We start from the raw sequence: 20,422 nt of genomic DNA, 5'->3' as shown, positions 1-20,422 counted from the left end.
TCTTTTTAAAGTTATTTGAACATTTTAAAACTTTTCATATGTTATCCAAAAAAATTTAAGTGAGATTAAGTTTTTTTTTTTGAAAAATTCTTTCCAAACATACATCATACAACGCTAGTTGACTTGCATCCAACTTCCAATCAATTTGGAAAAACTAATTAAAATAAGAACTACTTTTGCCAAGATTAATCTATACCCAACGCCTCATGCGTACTAGAACATGGAGAAGATGCTGTTTAGTATGTGTACGCGCGAGGTCAAGCACATATTATTAAGTCAAAAAAATAGGATGAATATTATATAATATATATACATATATAGAAGCTGAAAATAAGTCCGTATGGGATATAATGTAGGACTAAAGAATAATTTTGCTTTTAAAAAAGTATACTTATTTTATACAACATCTACGTTAAACGGACGTCGTCAAATTAAAGTAGTTAATATTTAAAATATCATGATCTTAAATGAAAGGTAAAACTAAATAAATAATTCTTATATATTATATAGATTTTCATTCCTTTTAATATTCCATTTTTTTATGAAGACAAGTAATCATCAGCACGAGTATTGAATTAGTACTGCTTTAATTCATTTTATTAATGGTCTTATAATTTAAATGCATGAAAAGTTTTTTTTTTTTTTGCTTGAGTGAAAGATTGTGAGTTTGATCCTATTTATAATTATTTCAGCTCTTTTAATTAAAAGAAATGGTACCACTTCATAGTAGTTTTATTTACAAACTTTAAATCTAAGAAGAAGATCAGGTGTAGTTCATTTTATAGATTTCAATATCTAAGTTTGCCTCATCAATATTTAATATTTTTTTTCGATTTCATTCTTAATTATTCACTATCTTTTATTTACTTGTCTCTTTTTCATTACATTTTCTCATACATTCTATTTTATTTTTTTCAGAGAATATTTAAAAATAAAGATATATTTTTATCAAATTACTGCTTTTAACTAACTAATTTTAACAAATTTCTGGTAATAGTATATGTTGTAGCGGCCATGATTAATGAGGGAACACTGCGGCATCTGAGAATCTGACAAGGGCAAACAATTAGGGATCGAAATGGAATGAAGAAACGGATGGCGCATGAATATTATAATATGATTCATGTCTTCGTGTGGTTCAACCTTCAACGTTCAAGTTCAAGGTCAAGAAGCCGGGAAAGCCGCGTTCCAGTCCAATGTGGGATACTTTTCCTTTTCCCTTTCCCCACCATCATAAAATTACATTTAATTAATAAAGCTTTTTACTAGTAGTTTTAAAATTTTGGATCGCGTAATACTGTTGTAATGCGAAATGTTGGGCGGCTGCAATTTGCAAATTTCCATAATTTGGCGTTAGATTCTGCCAAAATCTGGGACGCCCTCCCCATTATTTTAATAACTTAACTCTTGATGATTATTATAAGTTGTCTGTCACTTCTTCTGACATACTAAGTAATATGTTAAATTGATAAAAAAAAAATTTAAATTGATTCTTCTTAATTTTTTTTCCCCTTTCAGACGATCTGCGAATCATTCATTAAAGTTTTTTACCCTTAAATATTGTCGATAGTTATTAAAAAAAATATATATGCAAATCAAAGCGTACGTATGATCTTACTAAAGTTGTTAAACTCACAAATCTAAATAAAACCGTGAGCAGAATATATTAATAGATGTTCATGATTATGATTTTGTAAACTCTTATTAGAAACTTGAGAGCATGTAACATGTAATTTTGGATATTTTCTCTGTAATTGACCATCTCTCCTGGATAATTTAGTTATGTAGATATATAGAATTGAATATATATATATATATATATATTGAATAGTTGATTTTACCACTCATTGATGAAATCATATATGAACGAAGGAAGGAGGCACTGATGAGCATATATAGGATTAGGATTGATGAGGGCCTCGCTCCCATATAATCTGACCAAACGGCATTCCTGACCTTGAATTTTGACCAAAGGAATAGAGAGAAGACCATTGACATGGCAGAGCACAGCAAGGCCAACTAATTGTTTTTGTCTGGAAGCAGATGTCACATCAACGTACAATGTATCTCATAATTAATTAATAAACCATCACTTCCCTTTTATTCCCAGACCAAGTCACCAAGTGGCCCCTAAAATAATCAATAATCACAATCTGATGGTGCCATTGTTCACAGTATTTAATCATTCAAATCGGAACACACACACACACACACATGGGTGTCCACATTCAGGGAAAAGAACGGAGCCAATAATGGCATATTAAAAAAATAAGATATATTATAATGTAATGATGATGTGGCTTATATGTGTGTGTGTGTGTAAGAAGAACTATATATAGACATGCAGACACAGACGCGCGTAGGCACGCATTTGAAGATCTGATGAACTGGACGAGGTAATCGCTAATGTTGTTGCCCCCCACGTGCACACATATTATTAACATGATCCAACAGCAACACTAATTATATGTATGTTCGTCTTCCTGATCTCTCTGTCCAGCAACCAATTAAAAGTTCGATCGCCACCAAGACATTATCGATCGTACGTGTCAAGGGATTTGCCGATGACTTCTCAAATGGAATACATATGTGTGTGTGTGTGTGTATTATCTGCTGATGATTTCTCTCATGGATTCTCCAGTGCACAATAATGCTGATATGCAACCGCCTAAACCTCAAGTTTTTATGGCACCATTATATTATTTGTGTTTAAAATCTATTGCCCCATCTGGTCTACATTGGAAATGGAGTCTAGGGAAGCAAAAACAGAACCAAAAGTCTAAACTTGGACTCCTTCGCGGATTACAAGAGGCTTCTTGAGGGAGAGGAGAATGAAAGACAACATATAGATAAGGCATGTGAGGACTTAGGACATAGGAATGTGCTGCGAGTCTGTACATTTGTTATTTTATTATTGTTAGCAAAATCTCGTATGCTTATTTTAGCAACGAACAAATAACAATAACAAAATTTAAAATGCACACGCAAAAATTTTAACAACTAATAATAGTAAAAAATTTTAATTGGACATATAGAAATTTATAAGAGTAGATACAAAAATTTACAAGTTTTTATTAGTGAATTTATAAGTGCATAAAATATTTTAATAACTGACAATAATAAAATAAAAAATGTTCATATCAAGGAAGGGCATTTTGATCATTTATTGTCAAAACATGATTTCATTATGATATCCTTTCACGCTACAGTGTAATTTTATATTTTTTTAATTCTTTATTTGAAATAAAATCGCATATGCGGGGTTAAATGAAATTTTTCCTAATCCATATTGACCTTCCATAAATTAAAAAAACCACGGGATTAAAAAGGATAATTAATTAATCGTGGATTCCTTGCTCCGCGTCCTGTGCGCATACGCGACGAAGCATTTAAAATTGGGGAGGGTGACAGTGATGAGCGATGACAAGTTGTTTATACATATTTAAAAATTGCTTCGTACTACCTTCACTCCTTAATACAAGACCTCGTTTGATTTTTATTTTTATCCTAAATATAAGACCCCTATCCACTTTGTCTCTCATATTTATGCATTTTGTTCAAGATAGTCCTTCTAATAATGATAGTTTTAGGCAACACATTTGATTAGCAAGGATATTTTAGAAAAAACAACACCTATTTATTACAAATAACTAACTTAATTTATTTTCTTAATCTTCTCAAATTAGTCAATTAGCTCTTATAATTAGGACCGGAGGTAGTACTATGTTTATGCTCGTTTGTAAGGTAATAGATAATTAAATGAATAATTTAATTTTACCAGAAATATCTTTCTTATACGTTATCTCTTTTTAACTTTACATGTATATATACGGCAAGAGGGAAAATGACGCAACCCAACAAACCAACACGTGAGGCATTTTTATTTTTTACTACTAACTTATGACAAGAAACATAAATTACGAGCCATCCCGATCTAATGGCCTAGCTTGACCCAAAAAGAGTCCCGATCTAGCTAGTTTATAGGTTTTACTACTAGAATAATAATTTTTAACTTCAATATAGGGAGCGCACATGCATGACATAAACTATTTATTTTTGGCATTTTATTTATTAATTTTGCCATGAAATAAAAAAATTTCTTATTATGTCTATACTAAATGTATTCTTAAAAATTATTTTCATTTTTCTACATTAACATTAAACAGGGATAAAAAGAAAGAATATAATAGCTAATTAATACAATATCCCATAAAAAGATCACAAACCTCTAATAATTTTTTCTATTAATAGAACAAGAAGAGAGAACACTGATACTTTATCTGGATGTATATAACGGAAAGGTCCAATTATTAGCCCAATAAAAGATGTACAATGTACAAAATAATTTAATATAAACGCCATTTTTTTGATAGGCTGGAAAGTAATATAGACGCTATGTATTTAAGCAGCATTTTTATGGCATATAAATAACATTATTTTCATATAAATGATATGAAATTGAATTAAATTTCATATTTAAAGTGGCGATTAAATTAAGAACAAAAATACAATACTATGAAATGATTCAGAAAAGATTGAATTTTATGCATGCTCATTATTAAAATATATGGAATGAAGAATAGCACTCAAATTAATTCCAGTGCTGTCTCGACATATCAGTGCTGACCGCAGAGATTAAATTGAACTGAAGTATCTGACCCGAAAAAACAAAAGAACTTGAATTGAAGTTTAGCAATAATATAGTCTTATGATAGTATAAAAAATTGCGGGGTGGCTGATTCAAAATAGAACCATCATGGATCTGGCGTATATAAATAACTGCAATAATGGGATCAAAGTCATAAATACCATACCAGATTGCAACCATAGCCATTATGTCTTGGAGCCCAGATTGTGAGTTTTGGGAGGAGACTACCTTTGAACCTTTCGTGGCCTCTTCTTCATCAAGCGACCAATTTCACGAAGACCCTTTCCAAGATTATCTCTGCTTCGATATGATTGAGAAGGAGGTAAATCAAGCACCGGTGAGTTGTAAAAACAAAGAAACCGAGAGCGCAGTGAAGGAAAGATCATACATAGGGGTGAGGAAGAGACCTTGGGGGAAATTTGCAGCTGAGATCAGAGACACGACCAGGAATGGAACCAGAGTTTGGCTGGGAACGTTCGAGACTGCCGAGGAGGCTGCTCTAGCTTATGACCAAGCTGCATTCACCATGAGAGGCAACAACGCCGTTCTTAATTTCCCTGTGGAAAAGGTGAAGGAGTCTCTGCAACACATCAAGTATGGCTGCCGCAAAGGCTGTTCGCCTGCTTTGGCCCTCAAAGAGAGGTTCTACATCCAAAGAAAATTGTCGTCAAAGGCAAAGAAAGACAAAGCTAAACAACAATCGGAGGTGTTGGTGCTGGAGGACTTGGGTGTTGAATATCTGGAGCAACTTCTCACCATATCTGATCAAACTACAAGCTAGATGTATACTTGTAATAATCAAACCTGCAGTTTCACACAGTATTAATCACCCTCATTTCTATTTATTAGTCCATATATTATCCTTCTCCTATAGGTGGAGGCGCCATTTATCTTATTTTCGTCCCTCTTTCATTTTGCAGTCATTTTCTCTTGCTAATTATAAGCCCCCTTCCCAGCTCATCCCATTCTATTTGTTGGTGTTCGTTAAGAAATTTGACATATCTGATGCAGTAGGGACAAAGTAGAAACTAGGGAAAATTGGTGAATCATTCCTGTTTGGAAATTGTATTGGCTAGAAAGACCTAAATTCAAATATCGATACTTTGTGTATGAAATCCTTAAAGTACTGATTATCAAGTCCTCCTACTGATTAAAATCTCCAAACAAGAGATCTTTTACCAATTTTTTCTGGAAACTAATTACAATGATTATTACACCTTCAGCTAAAGCTAGCTGCTCCTTTCATAGAGCATCGACTCGACCATTGCACCCTCCTCAGTGTCTTTGTTCCCACCTAAAACCATCTTGGCGTCTTCCCTTTCCAAGCCCCATAAACTTCTTTTATATCTTTTCTTCAACTAAAATGTGACCTTCATATTGCATACATCTATTTTTGAAACAGCTTCAAATCCTTCCCGAGTTTTACCCAAAAAAAGAAATCATCACCAGACATGTCCATAAAATGACTAATTGATCAGCAATTTTAAATGAACCAGACGATGAGTTTTCGGTTTCCAATCACAGCGCCTAAAACACATCTCGATGCATCCATAATAGAAATATCAACAAAACCCGGGGAAAGGAATGTATGAATTAGTTTAGCCAGAAGTATATATGCAATTACCTTGGAATTCACTGTTGAAATCTTCCCACATATGTCAGTATAAAGTTAAATCAGATAGTATTTCATTCTCCATTTTCCTCATGACTTCAGAGACAGTAAACCTAAATGTAATAGTGTTACTTAATAAATTTGGATTTTCTAAAGTTTTCAATTGCAAAGGTCTCGTTGAAGGGCACAGAGAAGAGGAAAAAGAAAAAGAAGCCTTTTATTTAGTATAATTATATTTATGTCACTGTATCTGAACTCTACAAAATCTTTCTAACAAAGAACTCCTTTATTAATTAGGATGTTTACACATCATTTGATACCATGGGAAAAGACTAATACTAAACCAGAATAGCTGGCATCGTAAAATTTTCACACATGGAGATAAACATGGTATTATATAAACTAAATGTTGTATTTTAATCTCACCAAAGAAAATGACCGTATGGTTTATTTCAATATCAAGTATCAACATTACAGGCCACAACAGCACGAGTAGTTCTTTCAACATCGCTTACTAGCTGGTGGGAAAAGGCAAAAAGCATATAGTGTTGCAATTGTTTGCCTCATTTGCTGGACAATGAGAGCTGCTAGAAAAGTAAGGTTAACTAAAAAAAGGCAAGGCGTCCTTCTAATTATAAGATTCTCACTGCATTCTATTCTTGCACAAGATTAACCGCAGGAACTAACAATTGATTCTAGTATGACAAAACATCTCTTCAACTAAGTTTCCCAGATACAACAAATCGTATTCAGTATAGAAATCAGATCCTATATACTCTTTCGGTCCTTAATATAAGAGCTAATTAGAGAGTTGATGTTAGTCATATATATAACATCTATTTCACATATTTATCAAATTTTTTTTTCAAATTAACCTTATTGATATTCCCCAACAATAATCAAGTAAGTGAAAGAAGGAGGGAATTAAGGAAGATATTTGGGTGTTTTAGAAAAAAAAAATCATGTTAACTAATTTAACTAACATTCTTAATTTACTCAAATTAGTTAATTAGATATTATATTAAGGACCGGAAGAGTACATCTATATATACCACGCACAAATATTTTGTGACAAAAAACGAATCAGACCTATACCATACAATTTACTAAAAATGTCACAACTCATTAGTTTCCCATTGACTATTAATCGGAAATGATTATGAATTTTGCAGCAACAACTCATAGGCTAAACATAAATGAAGAAAAGGAAGTTTAGTGGATATGCCTAACGCAGTAGCAGATATACTTCAGTCATATGTCAACGCTCAGCTATGTTCATTATTTCAAATTGGTATTGATCATGAACTTTGAGTAGAGACCACGAGGATGAAAGATGGAATTCCAAGTTCTATATATTTGGCATCAGATGTGTAAACCAATAATCTATCCAGGAAATCACGAATTATGTAGGCTACTAAAAACAAAACAAAAACAAAAAAAGGATAAGAGAGATATAGTTTCCATGTGTAATTGGTGGAAATCCATCGCATATGGAGATCTTTTATGACAGTTGTAGAATTCTAAGACACGCATACCAAATGTCAACAAATATATTAACTCATCCTAGAATCTTAGATGCCTGGACAAAATGATACACCGCCCATATTTCATCTATATATACAATACGGCCGCATCCAATATTTTCGGTATCTTAATTAAGTCCAAACAGCAAGGTTGATGATACTTGTGGAAATAAACGCACAGGCTAAGTCGGCTAATTAGAATTCTAATGACATAAGATTGAGGAAATCTACATTAATCAGCAGTTCAGAACATCCAAAATTAAAAGGAATGGTGATCAAATGAAAGCTATAAGTGAAAACTATATATTGTTATTATAGACAAGGCATGTTGACAATTATTGTCCTCATACTCTTTTTATTAATTTGTTGGAAAAAAACATTATATTTTTACACATTGATTGTCCTCTATTTTTTGATCAACGTAATTTGGTTATTTGTCTCTTATAATAAGGAACGGAATGAGTATCTAAGTATATATGACCTGAATCCTTTGAGGCGTTCTGGCGGCCGTCAATACTGAACTCATGCTTATTAATCAGCAAGCACCTAAGATATTGGCAGAATGCTTATTAATCAAATCAAATATTGTTACTAAAAAACAATAGAAAACGATAGTCATCCAGAAGGTGATGGCAAATTCGTCATTACATCCGACTGCGCTATAATAAATTAATAATTGCGGGGGCTATTAAATCAAGAAACTCAGTGGAAAACCTAAAAGACAGAACCAACAGCTGGACAGACAGAGGTGACGAGGATTAATTCCAATTGGAATATCTGGGAGACTTCAAACTAATTAACAACAATGAAACCGTTTCGCCATAAAGTAACCTTAGCTTCCCTCCTGAATATAATGATAAAATAACAAAAAGAAAAGGAAAGGAGATTATTTCACATTTACCTCGATAACTGAGTTGGTGAAACCCTCGATCGCGTGCTACGCTGCCCATTAGGTCCCGGAAATGACTTCCATTGGAAGAAGACTGTCAAAATTCGGGAATCGAGTAGCTTCGAAACAGAACATATATAATTCGAGAAAGCTGACTGTAGCATCCAACGAAAAGCATGAGCCATGAAGCACGGAAATAGGGTTTTTTCTGGAAACGAAGGGGGGAAAGGACATGGGAGTATGAGCGCGGCGGTAATAATTCAAAAAGGCGAGTCTGGTTTTCCGGGGAAGACGGGCATAAAGACACTTAACACTCGCGGTGAACAATGGAGCATATAATCACACGGGGAAAAACATAAATGCACAATATTGCTAAGTTGAGCTGAGGGATAATTAGGCAATTAAACGCATTTCAGCATATTTCAGACGAATCGAAAAAAACACTGAATTGGATCAACTCTATGTGAAGACGTTATGAATTTTTAGTTTTCTCTTCATTTAATATATACAATTTTTTTCAAAAAAAAAAAAAGCAACATACTACTCTGGTCTTTTTTGTAAGTCACTTCTAAATATGTTTCATACAAACAAAAAAAAAATTAAATTGCATTAAATATGCTTTAAAATTCAACAACTTTTTAACTTTATTCTCATTCTGGTCCTATTTATAAGTCACGTTTAACATATTTTACATAGATTAAGAAAAATCTTAAACTTCATTAACTCTCGTTTAAAATTTAACAACTTTTCAACTTTATCCCTATTTAATATACATTATACCTCATGTAAATAAGATCAATATAATAATAAATGGAGGGTAAAATTGTACATTCATTCCAAAAATTTCTCTCAATGCCCTATAAATAAGACTAAAAAATGTTTTCCTCTCTGTCTTATAAATAGGACCAGAGGAGTATTTAATACACATTATACCTACTAAAAATAAAGTCAATATAATAATAAATGAAAGATAACATTACATATTTATATTATGACCAAAAATTCCTTCTCCTGCCCTCTACATAGAGCCGGAGCAGTAAATGAATGACAGAATAGTATATTCATACTAAAAAACTTAATGATGTCACTTAAATTTTTTTTTTAAAAAAAAATTCTCTTTATGACTTGTAATAGGACTGGAAGAGTAATATTTTTTTAGCATATTAGTAAATACTAATTAATACGATCTAATTAATAACATAAACAATTCAACACATAATAGAGTTAAGTTACTTATATCTATTCTTTGATCACACATAGCCAGTTATCTTATTTTTTTCATGCGGGTCAATAATGAAATGTAATATGTCGAAAACATGACACATGATCATTTATAATTAGAGAATTTGACATAATGAATAAAAACAATTTAATGTAAGTATTGTAGTTTTTCTAAACTTTAACTAAAAATTATTTGAGTCGAAAAAAATCATTTAATGTTGTTATAATTTAACACATTGTAATTTAAATTAAAGTTTTTTTTATAATAAATTATCTGAAGAAAACATGAAATCTCATGTAATTTAACTTTTACTATGGTGATAGTTACAGTGAGAAATTAGGGAATTCGAATGCATAATAGTTGCAGGTTTCGGATCAATAATCTCCCAACTCCTCCTCCGTTTACTGGATTGGACTAAAATCAGAGGAAAAGCAGCCATTGTTCACAGCAAATGCATCACGGTCCTAAGAGGCTTCGTAATAGATGTAATACTTTCAGGTTGGGGCCATTTTTCATTTGTCGTAACAATCTGCTCGCAACCTCCAGCTCCCTCTATAACAAATCCCTCATTCTTCGCAGGCCGGGGGAAAAAAAAAAGAATCTCGATCTAATATAATAATCAAGTAATGTTAGGGTTCATACCTCTGGTGTAATGCCTCTGTAAGTCGTCCAGCTATATATATCTAGTTCCATCTTTAACCACTTGAAATGCGTCAGCTGATCTGCAAAAATGTAAAGAAAGAAAAAGAGGCAGAGGAATTTAGTAAATCTGCAAGGTACAAGAATTCTCACTAAGAGGACCAGATGAATCAAGGGAAGGAAGAAGGGAGGGAGGATTTTGGAATTAAAGTACCTCTATTGTTGCGTTTGCGTGAGTGGAAAAGTGAACTGGCGTCTGCTGGTGACCCTTAAAATGATCAACTGCCAGATCCAATGATGCATGAATCTTTGCTTTGGACGCCGCCTGTGATTGAATTTGTCCTCGTCCAAGATTTTAGTCCCAGTACCACGTTTGAATTTGTATGAGGATTACGAGAACTTCAATTTGGATTTTACTAGCGATTCATTCTCATTCATGTATCTGGGTGCTTTAATAAACTCAATATCTGTACAGTGATGAGCGTCTTCATTCCTAGCAGCCATATCCTGGTCATGCATTGCGGCAGTGTAATCTCGATTTGGGACGAAAGCAGCCATGGCACTATGCGGCTTAATATTATGAAAGTGATTGATTAGGTGAAATAACGGAGGCTTAAAACGTTCAATGAACATGTGTTAAAAATATATAATATTAAAATAATTTTGTGTGTATCGGGCAGAGGATGAATATGATCGGGTCATCATTTGTGACCCAACTTGTGTTCGGTTAAGAAATGCACTCTCTTTGCTTTAATTTTGAGCTTCAACAGATGAACTTTTTATTTGAGGGTTTACATGCGGATTATTGGTTTTATCTCATCGTCCTTGAGATCTAAGAAGTTAATATGTTAACTAAGATGCTACAATTGTTCACTGAGCTTAGTGCAATTAAAAATCGCCATTGCACCGGAAAAATTAGAAACTGCTGAACAAATTGCTAGATTCAACATGGATACCCTTTTATATATACCTTGCAACTATATTATAATAAAATTCTAAAAGAATATAATGATGCAGACCCAAGTTGAATGATAAAATATTGGATAAACAAGCATGATATTATTACCATCAACTCGTAATTTATAAGTAATTAAGCTCTGCTTGCTAAATTAGGCAATAATTAAAAAACATAATTGTTTATAGGGATCTATCCCCCGACACCTCGTCCTTTTTAGAGCAAGGGAAGATGCACGCCTGCCATTTCCCCCTTTTCTTCCAAAAAAAAAAAGATCTTTAATGTTTCTTTTTGGTATATGACAACAAAATTGACTTGGTTCATCCAATCATCGGATCATCTACTGTTTGTTTCCCTAAAAGTCCAAGATCAAGAATGTCTTATATATGATGGATTCTGACCAACCATTGCTGTTTGAGAGGTGGAACTTAAGCATTTATCAGTTAAGTCTGAAAACAGAATGGATATTATACGTAGCATTATAGATTCATAGATAGTAATAGAAGTTGAGGAGCAGTGTATAGGTATGCCACAAAATATAGTATTAAAGGATATCTTTATTATTTTCTTTAAACTATAAATTCTCTCGTGAATATTAGGTATTCTAGACTATCAAATAGTAGTGTAGTATTATCCCTAAAATTATTTATGTTACATTCTCTTTTATATAATTTTGAATAGGAGTAATATTAAAAAAATTAATTTGAATAGGAGTAATATTAAAAAAACTTAATTAATATATAATTTAATGATTGATAACAAGAATCAAGGAGCAAATTAAATTAATAAGGAGACACTTGCTGAATTTGCAATGTGATGAATCTGACAAAGGCGACAACGCATTCAAATGAATCAAGAAAGGCGCAATTAATGCAATGGATAATTTCAGTAATGCATGATATGGAAGGTTGCTGCTGTTTTATGACTTTAATTAACCACTCTCTGGTAATTAACACAATAATGTTGCTGTGGGGTTCAAGTGCAAGTGGTAGTGGGGTTCCTTTCCCAGTAAAATAAGCACGCAGCCCTTCTAAAGATAAATTAATTAAATAAGTGAGCCCCAATTAATATTAAAGTTTTGGCATTATTAGATTATTCTGCCAAATCTAGGACCTCGCCATCCGCTATTTGTATTTTATATAATCGGCTCCACCGGACAATGAATTGGGACGATGACAGATACTTCACTGCCAAATGCCCAAATCTAATACCCAGTGCCTTCTCCTCAAACTTATTTCCTCTACATCTAATCCCCAATGCTGTTTTTTGCAGGAATTGAAAAAAAAATAAGGTACTTGCCTAGAAGTCGAGAACTATATATATATGTATTAAAAATAAAAAATTAATTGAAATCTGATACAAATAATTCTATGTACTGTTCATAAATATTATGCATTTTTTATGGCTTTCACATTTTATATTGATATTCATATTCAAAAGATTTCCATGTTATGAACTTCTTTCTTTTTTTATTGGGCATATCGTGTATGTAACTAGTTATTCGTATTTGCATTTCTATTTTCTATTTCGGACAGAGTTAATACAGTTCGTGCCCTCGTTTTTCTTTCCGCAAAACGCCGCCTCATCGTCCCCTTTATTCCTCCCCAACCACCCCCCCCAACAAAAACCTAACACAAAAAAAAAAAAACCCTAACCCCAGGCACTTTCCGATCGTTGCTAACCTACTTTTTCAAATTTATTTGTTTGTTCCCAGTTGTTAGATTCCCCATTTCAGCTGTGTTATAGAGGGAATATATTGCAGAGGAAGGCATATATATACACATACTGAAGCGAAAATGATCACTCTCGAATTTTTAGCATTACTGTTGTATGTCTTTTTCCTTCTCTGATTTTTCTTGGGTTTCTTTGGTTGATGTCATTACGCCTTATGATTTGGTTTGTGCGTTTTGTTTTATGGAGCTTTCCGATCTCTGTATTTTTGAATGATAACCTACTCTAATACCTGAAATATATGCTTTATGTCTTCGTGATGGTGGTTGTTTTTTTAAGCAATTTCAATTATTAACTTGTCTCTGTGCTTATATATTTTCGTTATTATAGAACTTGAATATTATAGCTTTTAGAAATTTCTGACACTAGATATATAGGATGCTTCACCATATATAAGGCTACTACTGGATGATTACATGCATCATTTGTCCAAGCATCTAACACTTTCGTTTGTATTAGATCTGATTTATAGGCTGCTATTTGGCGCATTCAGAAAAATATAAGTAATAGAAGAGATCTCTGGGGATAATGTACCAATTACCTTTGTGTCGTCGTCAGGGTTTTGAAAAATTAAATTTTAGTTATTGCAACGACTGCACATATTGCTCTTGAATGTGTTGTAAAAACGAATACAATTTCAACCATCGAGTTCTATATGCTTGTTTTAAATGGCATTAGAGGTATACAAGTGTCCTTAACTCTTCTGGTTTATGGTAAACTTCTTATTTTTTCTTGCATGTTTAAGATATTTGAAGTTATTGTGGTTGCAGAATACATGGAAGTTGTGAAACAACTGAGGTATGATTCTGCTTCAACTCAAATAAATCGTCTGTCTCCACTGTTGTAATTAATATTATTATTCTTGCCCCTGCAGTGTCAAATGCTGCTTTGAATACATGTCGTCTTCCAAGTCCCGGTTAGAGGAGAGAACAACGAATTTCTGGATTTGTATTTTTGCTCATGCGCCAAACTGTTGGGATATAAGTGAAAAAATACTTTCACATTACTTGTTTAATATTCTAGTCCCTTTAATTATTTGGTTGTTTAGATTAGACCTCAAACTTTTTGGGGGGCTAATTTCGTCTCTTGATTTTATTGATGCCATATTTACAGGATATTCATTGTCTATAATGTGTTACCATTTCTATCTCTGTATATCCCACTGAATTTTTTTTTCATTGGCTTGATTTTTTTTTTTTGGCCGTTTTACTTTCATTGGAAGATTTAAGAGTTTGCCATGTGTATACATCGCAACTTTGTGCATGGGTGACCAAACCTCAACTCTAATGCAAATCAGAGACCACATCCGGAAAGAGTGAGTTATAATATAAGAACTTCAGAACATGATGTGGTCATTTATTTGAGTTAAATGTGTGTGTGTGTGTGTGTGTGTGTGTGTGTGTTGGTTTCAAACATAGATGCATATACTCACTCAAAATTGCATGAACTTGCCGTATTGATTCATTCTCTTCTGCAGCCTTAAAGATTTATTTCCGGGGGAACTAGCCGGTGAAGAAGATTTAATGTCATATGCATGGGGCAATGTGGACCATACCGAAGGTAAATACATTGATGAAGAAAGTTCGATTGTGTTTGAAGAATGGGTTCAAATTAAAGAAGCTAATAAAGCTAACCCAGCTTGCAGAAGGTGCAAGTGTGAAACATTTCAAACTATATTTCAAGGAGCTAGGGCTTGTAGTCTGATGAGATATGCTGAGAAGTTTGGGTTTGGGTCTGTTGGCTTTTGATATAGTGAATTCCCAAGTCGTCTATTAGTGCGACCACCTCGGATTTCCGTTTGGGTTTGGGTTTGGGTTTGTTGGCTTTTGATGACAGTTTTCTCAATTAGGATGTGGTGCCAACTCTTGTGCCAATCCTGGTCGATTGCTTTATCTTCGTTTTATCATTGGTCGCCTGCAGTCACGGTGAAGTTGAAGTAAAGGTTGTCAAATTTGACAAATTAAATGTCCATTTTGCACACTCTAAGCTATTTACAGCACGGTACGTCTAATTGTAGATTCCTGCTATTCATTAATGTCAGTTACATGCCTTTGCCCTTTTATGTTTTTTTAAAGTTAAATGTGCATGGCTGATATTTTTAACTGTGAAGTTATGAATTAATGATTTAAAATGTAAAACATAATACCAGATCATTCGCATATATATATGTATGTATGTATGTATGACATCTTATTTGTATTGAAGTATAAAACAGAATATAAGCGAGATCATTCTCATTTTGATTATTGTCTCTTTGTCCTTTTTTTCATCTCTTTCTACTACTTTTAATCTTTCTGTTGTTTTTGATTAATTTTAAAAAAGTTTTACAACAATTCGTGCACTCAGGTTATAAAAATATTATATATGTATAGTGATTGTGGGTAATTTTTGACGTTTACAAAAATGGATCTCGAACGTTGAGACTTGAGAATGATACATAAATAAAATTTGTCATTTAAGAAGCAGATTTTAAATAAAAAAATCCTTTAGTTTTAATCCTCGCTTCTTTTTACTGCTTGCCAAACTTACTCTCCGTTTTTATTTTCTTTTTATGGCACGTTGCTAAATTTTAACATTTTTTTGAGCAAAATTGCTAAACTTTTACTTAAGTTCATCGTTTTCAAACTTCCGAAAATGTCGATCCTCCTCTGATTCTTCTTGCCTAATGCCTAATCGGAGTTTACCAATGGAAGTTGTTTGACCCACTTGCAATACTCCACTTTATAAAAATATAGAGTATACTCCTTCCTGTTTTAACCATAGTAAAAATTAATAGAGAGATTCATGTTTATCCTGAATATAAAATTTCACTTTACTTTTACTTCTCAAATTTATAATTTTTATTATAATCTCTTCCTATTAATTATAAATATGAAAGATATTTTTTATAAATCAAGTGGTTTTTTATGCAAATAATTAAATAAATATTTAAATAAAATACCACCTCTTTTCATAAAAATTAATTATCGGTAAGTAATTTTAGGAGAATTACAATAAAGTCTAAAAAAAAAATTAAAACAAAATTCTCATAACAGCTTGTAATACTACACGAAATAACAGCAAGTTTCGGTTGAATGCTCACTTGTTATTAATCTTCATTTTCTTTTTTCAGAATCTCACAATAACTCTTCTAAGAGAGAATTATAGTGAGGTACCATGTAAAAAAAAAATTACAAAACAAGTCCTAAATGTTGTTATTCTTCACTCTAGAACTTGTTATTACAAGTTGTTTAGGTTGTTATTAAACCTTTTAGTAGTTATTTTTCTTATACGTGACTTGATTGTAATTATGTCTTCTTCCAATTATTTTTAAATGAATAAGACCAACTTTACAATTTTTTTATATATATATAGGGCATAGAATCTAAGGAAAGGAGAAGATTTGACGAACGGCACGCTTGACCTTGAATTTTGACCATTGAATAGTCCAACCAATTGTCTTGTCGGGAAGCAGGCGTACCATCAAAACAACCTATCATCATGATCATCAGTCCAATGTATGTGCCCTTGTTCTTAATTTCAGCACGAGGCGTCTGCGCCTAAACCCCCTCTTAAACTATCCCTCACTTTTCGTTCTCACTCACCAAGTGGCCCTTATTCAATTGTATTCCTTCTTCTTTGTCTACCCTATTTCAACTTGCACGGTCCTACTTCGTCTCTCGGATTGGTGTGTGTGTGTGTGTGTGTGTATAACCCACAAGTAACGGTATCCACATTCAGAGAAAAGCTAAGAGACAACCGAATTAATATATATATATATAAATACATGATGCATATTGAAGAGATTGCAAATTCAGAAAATGAATTTTTTTTCTTTTGGAAGGGGAGATGGCATGGCGGCTGAATACTGAGGAAATCATTGTGTGTGTGGAAACGCAAATTAAGGTGCTGGAAACAATTGCTTGGGTCATTAGAGTGTTTGGGATGATAATTTGAGGGTGAATAGTCTGTTACTTATGATTAAAAATAATATAAATTAATTAAAATATACAAAAATATTCACATATAACTTTGAAAAATAAAATGTAAATATAGGAAAGACATCAATCACAAGTAAATAGAACATTTTATACATAGATCACACGCAATTCAATAAAATATAATTATTAAAATACAAATACATATATATATATATTGATTGACTATTTTCTTTTAACTCAAAACAACATTATATTATTCCAGGCTTGATAATGGGAAAAGAGAAGTATAAGATTCAAGCCCGCCAAAAATTCGGATGGGAAACTGGTTTAATAATGATTCATTGGTTTGAAGGGGACATCCATATTAGATTTGAACAACACGCACGACCAGATACAGCTCCTCTGTTTTCATTGGATTAAATTGTGGCGGATGGAACACTTTATTTTGTGCTTTCCCCATCAATATCTCATTTGTATGTCTCCTGCATCTTCTTCATTCTTATCTCGTGTAGCTTATGCTCTTTATGATTTCCACCTCTTCTTTTGCAAAGGCCTCGTACATATGAAAATGGATGACACTAATTAATCAGATTACACACAAATAACATTGTAAAGAGAGAGTGTGGAGACCACTATATACATGTAAGAACTACACATAACTAAAGAGGATGCGTTGAAGATTTGAGCAATAATAATGGAATTACTAACTTAAGAAGGTTCCTTGGTCGAATGTATGATGTTGCTGCCAAGCTGCCCACGTTTTGGGTCACGTGCAGAAATTATTAAAGAAGATGGTGAACATCAGCACTCATTCCCCTGTTTTAAAAAAAAAAAAAAAATTGCTCTCCCTAGACCCTCTATTGGGCCCCTCCTTTCCCAATCCAATCCCATCCGAGACATCCTCCCTCGCCAATAATCCCAACTTCTCGTACCCCCCCCCCCCCCCCCTTTTATATTACAATTTCGAATATTTAATGTCAATCAGCTGTTTTGGTGGTATTCTTTCCCTTCTTTTCACTGGGTATATATACACAACCCGAATCCTGCTTTAAAACCCACCACAACATAAATAGCGAAGACCAGATAAGGAAAGTACTGGTATTAACTGGCTCAGCATAGTGATCAAAATTCGCATGGATTATTCAGATCCCTTCTTCTTCCAATACCCCCAACCTGCTTGCTCCCCTGTAGATTCCTTTGTTTCTGGTGAATCATTGTCCTGCTGGGATGACCTGTTGCTCTTCAACGACTGCAGCAACTACTACTACTCACCAGATCATGCCGTGTCTTGCGATGTTATGGCCAAGGATTCATCATCCTCCGACTCCAATTCTTCATCCCTGGAGGCGGTGAACGAAGTCTCCTCCGGTTTCATCTGCCCCAAAGCTGAAGCGGAAGAAGAAAAATCGAATTTTGCAGGGCATCCGTCGGCGGGGGATGAGGAGAGGGTGTACAGAGGAGTGAGAAGGCGGCCGTGGGGGAAATACGCGGCGGAGATAAGGGACTCCACCAGAAAAGGGGTACGAGTGTGGATCGGAACATTTGATACGGCGGAGGCGGCGGCGTTGGCGTATGATCAGGCGGCATTGTCGACACGGGGATCACAAGCGGTGCTGAATTTCCCAGAGCAAGTGGTGAGGGAGTCGCTGAGGAAGATGCCGAACAAGACATGGGAGGATGGTTGCTCTCCGGTGTTAGCCCTCAAGAAGAAACACGCCTCGAGGCGAAGGTCCAAGTCCAAGACCCCTCCTGCTGCCAAAACCCAAATCGATTGCAACTCATCATCAGGCTGTGCTGGTGTTGGAGGATTTAGGAGCCGACTATCTGGAGCAGCTTTTGACCTTCACTTCTCACTGATCCGTTGTAGTTTCCTCCCTTCTTTGTAATTATTTGTTCATTCCTTTTCACCTCTAGCCTCTGTTCTCAATTCTGTTTTGATCTCAACTCCAATCTATCCTTCTTTCCTTAGTTGAATTTGTGAGTTCTAACTCCGTCGCTTGAACCCCCTCAATGATTCATTAACTATTTAATAGAACAAGTAAACTAACCTACCTTTACTAATATGTTCCTGAGGGGAAAAAGTAACAACTATAGTTTCCACCACACACACATATAGCTACATACGCATGCTGCAAAATCCATAGGCTTAGCTCCATCAGTGGATAAACCATGAACTCGCTTCGAAGTTCTTAAAACGAATCCACAGCAAAACCTGATGGAGATATGAACAAATTGATTCATGACAAGTATTAAATTACATCCTAAAATATCGCAAAAAAAGGGGTTTTGCTTAGTTCGGCCGCTTTAAGTGCTGCCAGCGTGGCAGAGATGACAAGATAAACACGCCCCGATACGTCCGCTGTGTGCATCTTGAAGGTCATATTGTCCCTTCCATAAGGCGGCTGGATAAAAATACATGACGCCATCAAGAAGTCAACCATAACCTTTTTATCGTGCCTCTAGTGAAAATGAAGCATATGTCACTTTTAGGAACAGAAATTTTCTCGTCATGACCGCAATTTTAGGGCAAGAGCTAGGGAGGTGTTGTATTTTATATCATTATTATTGGATTTTGAGTTTGGATCCGTTCTTGATGGGTTGAACTATTCAACTGGATATTAAGAGAACATACTGGTTAAATATCTAAGCAAGATTATGATATGTTTAACTCGGTCAAACATCCTGAATCAAATCCAATCAATTACGATATAAATTTAATTAATTTATATTGTATAACTTAAATATATATTAAGTATATATATTTAGAATTAATTGTGATTGATTCTGGATTTGAATTCAAATATCATGATATTATAAAATAAAGATATATTTATATATCCTAACTCAGATTTAATCCGATGGGCTCAATAAATATTTTGGCTTCCCAAAATACCCCTAAAAAAAGCTATAAATAGAAACTTTCATCCATCAGTCCAACTCATTCTCACTCTAATAGTTGAGTTTTCTTACTCTCTCTCTCTTATTCTTTCTTGCAAAGAGGTACTCTGCTATGCACTCAAAGCTTAGACTTTTATAGTCTAACTTATAGCGTGAGCTCCAAGGATCCGAAATCCGACCCAACCCGAAATCTGACCCGATATGTTTTCGTAATCCATTTTATATTTATTGTGACAATTATAATACACGTACATAATCAATAACATTGATATTTATATCAATGTTCCTGTATTATACCGGATCACCTAACTTTTTGTTTTAAACATAGTAAAAATATTATTTGATTCAATTGTACGATGTAATTAAAAAACTATGCAATTATCAT

At 33.7% G+C, this 20,422-nt stretch overlaps 3 protein-coding genes and 1 pseudogene across 3 annotated transcripts; 3 read left to right on the top strand and 1 right to left on the bottom strand.

Moving 5' to 3' along the window:
- Nucleotides 1-4,835: 4,835 nt before the first annotated feature.
- On the top strand, nt 4,836-6,374 carry LOC114717404 (ethylene-responsive transcription factor 1B-like). Its single transcript, XM_028902531.1, has one exon. The coding sequence runs from the start codon at nt 4,836-4,838 to the stop codon at nt 5,427-5,429; it is 594 nt and encodes a 197-aa protein (XP_028758364.1). The 3' UTR covers nt 5,430-6,374.
- Nucleotides 6,375-6,449: 75 nt separating this feature from the next.
- Nucleotides 6,450-10,892, bottom strand: LOC114717387 (uncharacterized). Its single transcript, XM_028902510.1, has 5 exons — nt 10,748-10,892; nt 10,537-10,616; nt 8,685-8,827; nt 8,265-8,329; nt 6,450-6,844 (listed from the first exon to the last, which is right to left on the bottom strand). The coding sequence occupies exons 2-5, from the start codon at nt 10,585-10,587 to the stop codon at nt 6,762-6,764; spliced, it is 342 nt and encodes a 113-aa protein (XP_028758343.1). The 5' UTR covers nt 10,588-10,616; nt 10,748-10,892; the 3' UTR covers nt 6,450-6,761.
- Nucleotides 10,893-13,978: 3,086 nt separating this feature from the next.
- Nucleotides 13,979-15,214, top strand: LOC114717378 (uncharacterized). Its single transcript, XM_028902500.1, has 3 exons — nt 13,979-14,017; nt 14,442-14,534; nt 14,697-15,214. Exons 1-3 carry the CDS (start codon nt 13,995-13,997, stop codon nt 14,965-14,967), a joined length of 387 nt encoding a protein of 128 aa, XP_028758333.1. The 5' UTR covers nt 13,979-13,994; the 3' UTR covers nt 14,968-15,214.
- A 2,921-nt stretch (nt 15,215-18,135) lies between these two features.
- LOC114717423 (ethylene-responsive transcription factor 1B-like) lies at nt 18,136-19,169 on the top strand (annotated as a pseudogene).
- The last annotated feature ends 1,253 nt before the right edge of the window (nt 19,170-20,422 follow it).

Source organism: Neltuma alba, unplaced genomic scaffold (genome assembly GCF_004799145.2).
Source record: "Neltuma alba isolate B1F8T4 unplaced genomic scaffold, ASM479914v2 tig00011735_pilon, whole genome shotgun sequence".
NCBI lineage: Eukaryota > Viridiplantae > Streptophyta > Magnoliopsida > Fabales > Fabaceae > Neltuma > Neltuma alba.
Note: the sequence above shows the minus strand (reverse complement) of the source record. Positions and strands in the feature narration are given on the sequence as shown.

What these genes read in the sequence shown, in the direction of transcription:
- LOC114717404 (XM_028902531.1), top strand. Translation starts at nt 4,836, where the DNA reads ATGTCTTGGAGCCCAGATTGTGAGTTTTGGGAGGAGACTACCTTTGAA.
- LOC114717387 (XM_028902510.1), bottom strand. Translation starts at nt 10,587, where the DNA reads ATGGAACTAGATATATATAGCTGGACGACTTACAGAGGCATTACACCA. An exon ending in ACAGAGGCATTACACCAGAG is followed by an intron (nt 8,828 to 10,536) that starts GTATGAACCCTA and finishes TGGATGCTACAG; the next exon opens with TCAGCTTTCTCGAATTATAT. An exon ending in TCACCAACTCAGTTATCGAG is followed by an intron (nt 8,330 to 8,684) that starts GTAAATGTGAAA and finishes CCAATATCTTAG; the next exon opens with GTGCTTGCTGATTAATAAGC.
- LOC114717378 (XM_028902500.1), top strand. Translation starts at nt 13,995, where the DNA reads ATGGAAGTTGTGAAACAACTGAG. An exon ending in GAAGTTGTGAAACAACTGAG is followed by an intron (nt 14,018 to 14,441) that starts GTATGATTCTGC and finishes TTTCATTGGAAG; the next exon opens with ATTTAAGAGTTTGCCATGTG. An exon ending in AGAGACCACATCCGGAAAGA is followed by an intron (nt 14,535 to 14,696) that starts GTGAGTTATAAT and finishes TCTCTTCTGCAG; the next exon opens with CCTTAAAGATTTATTTCCGG.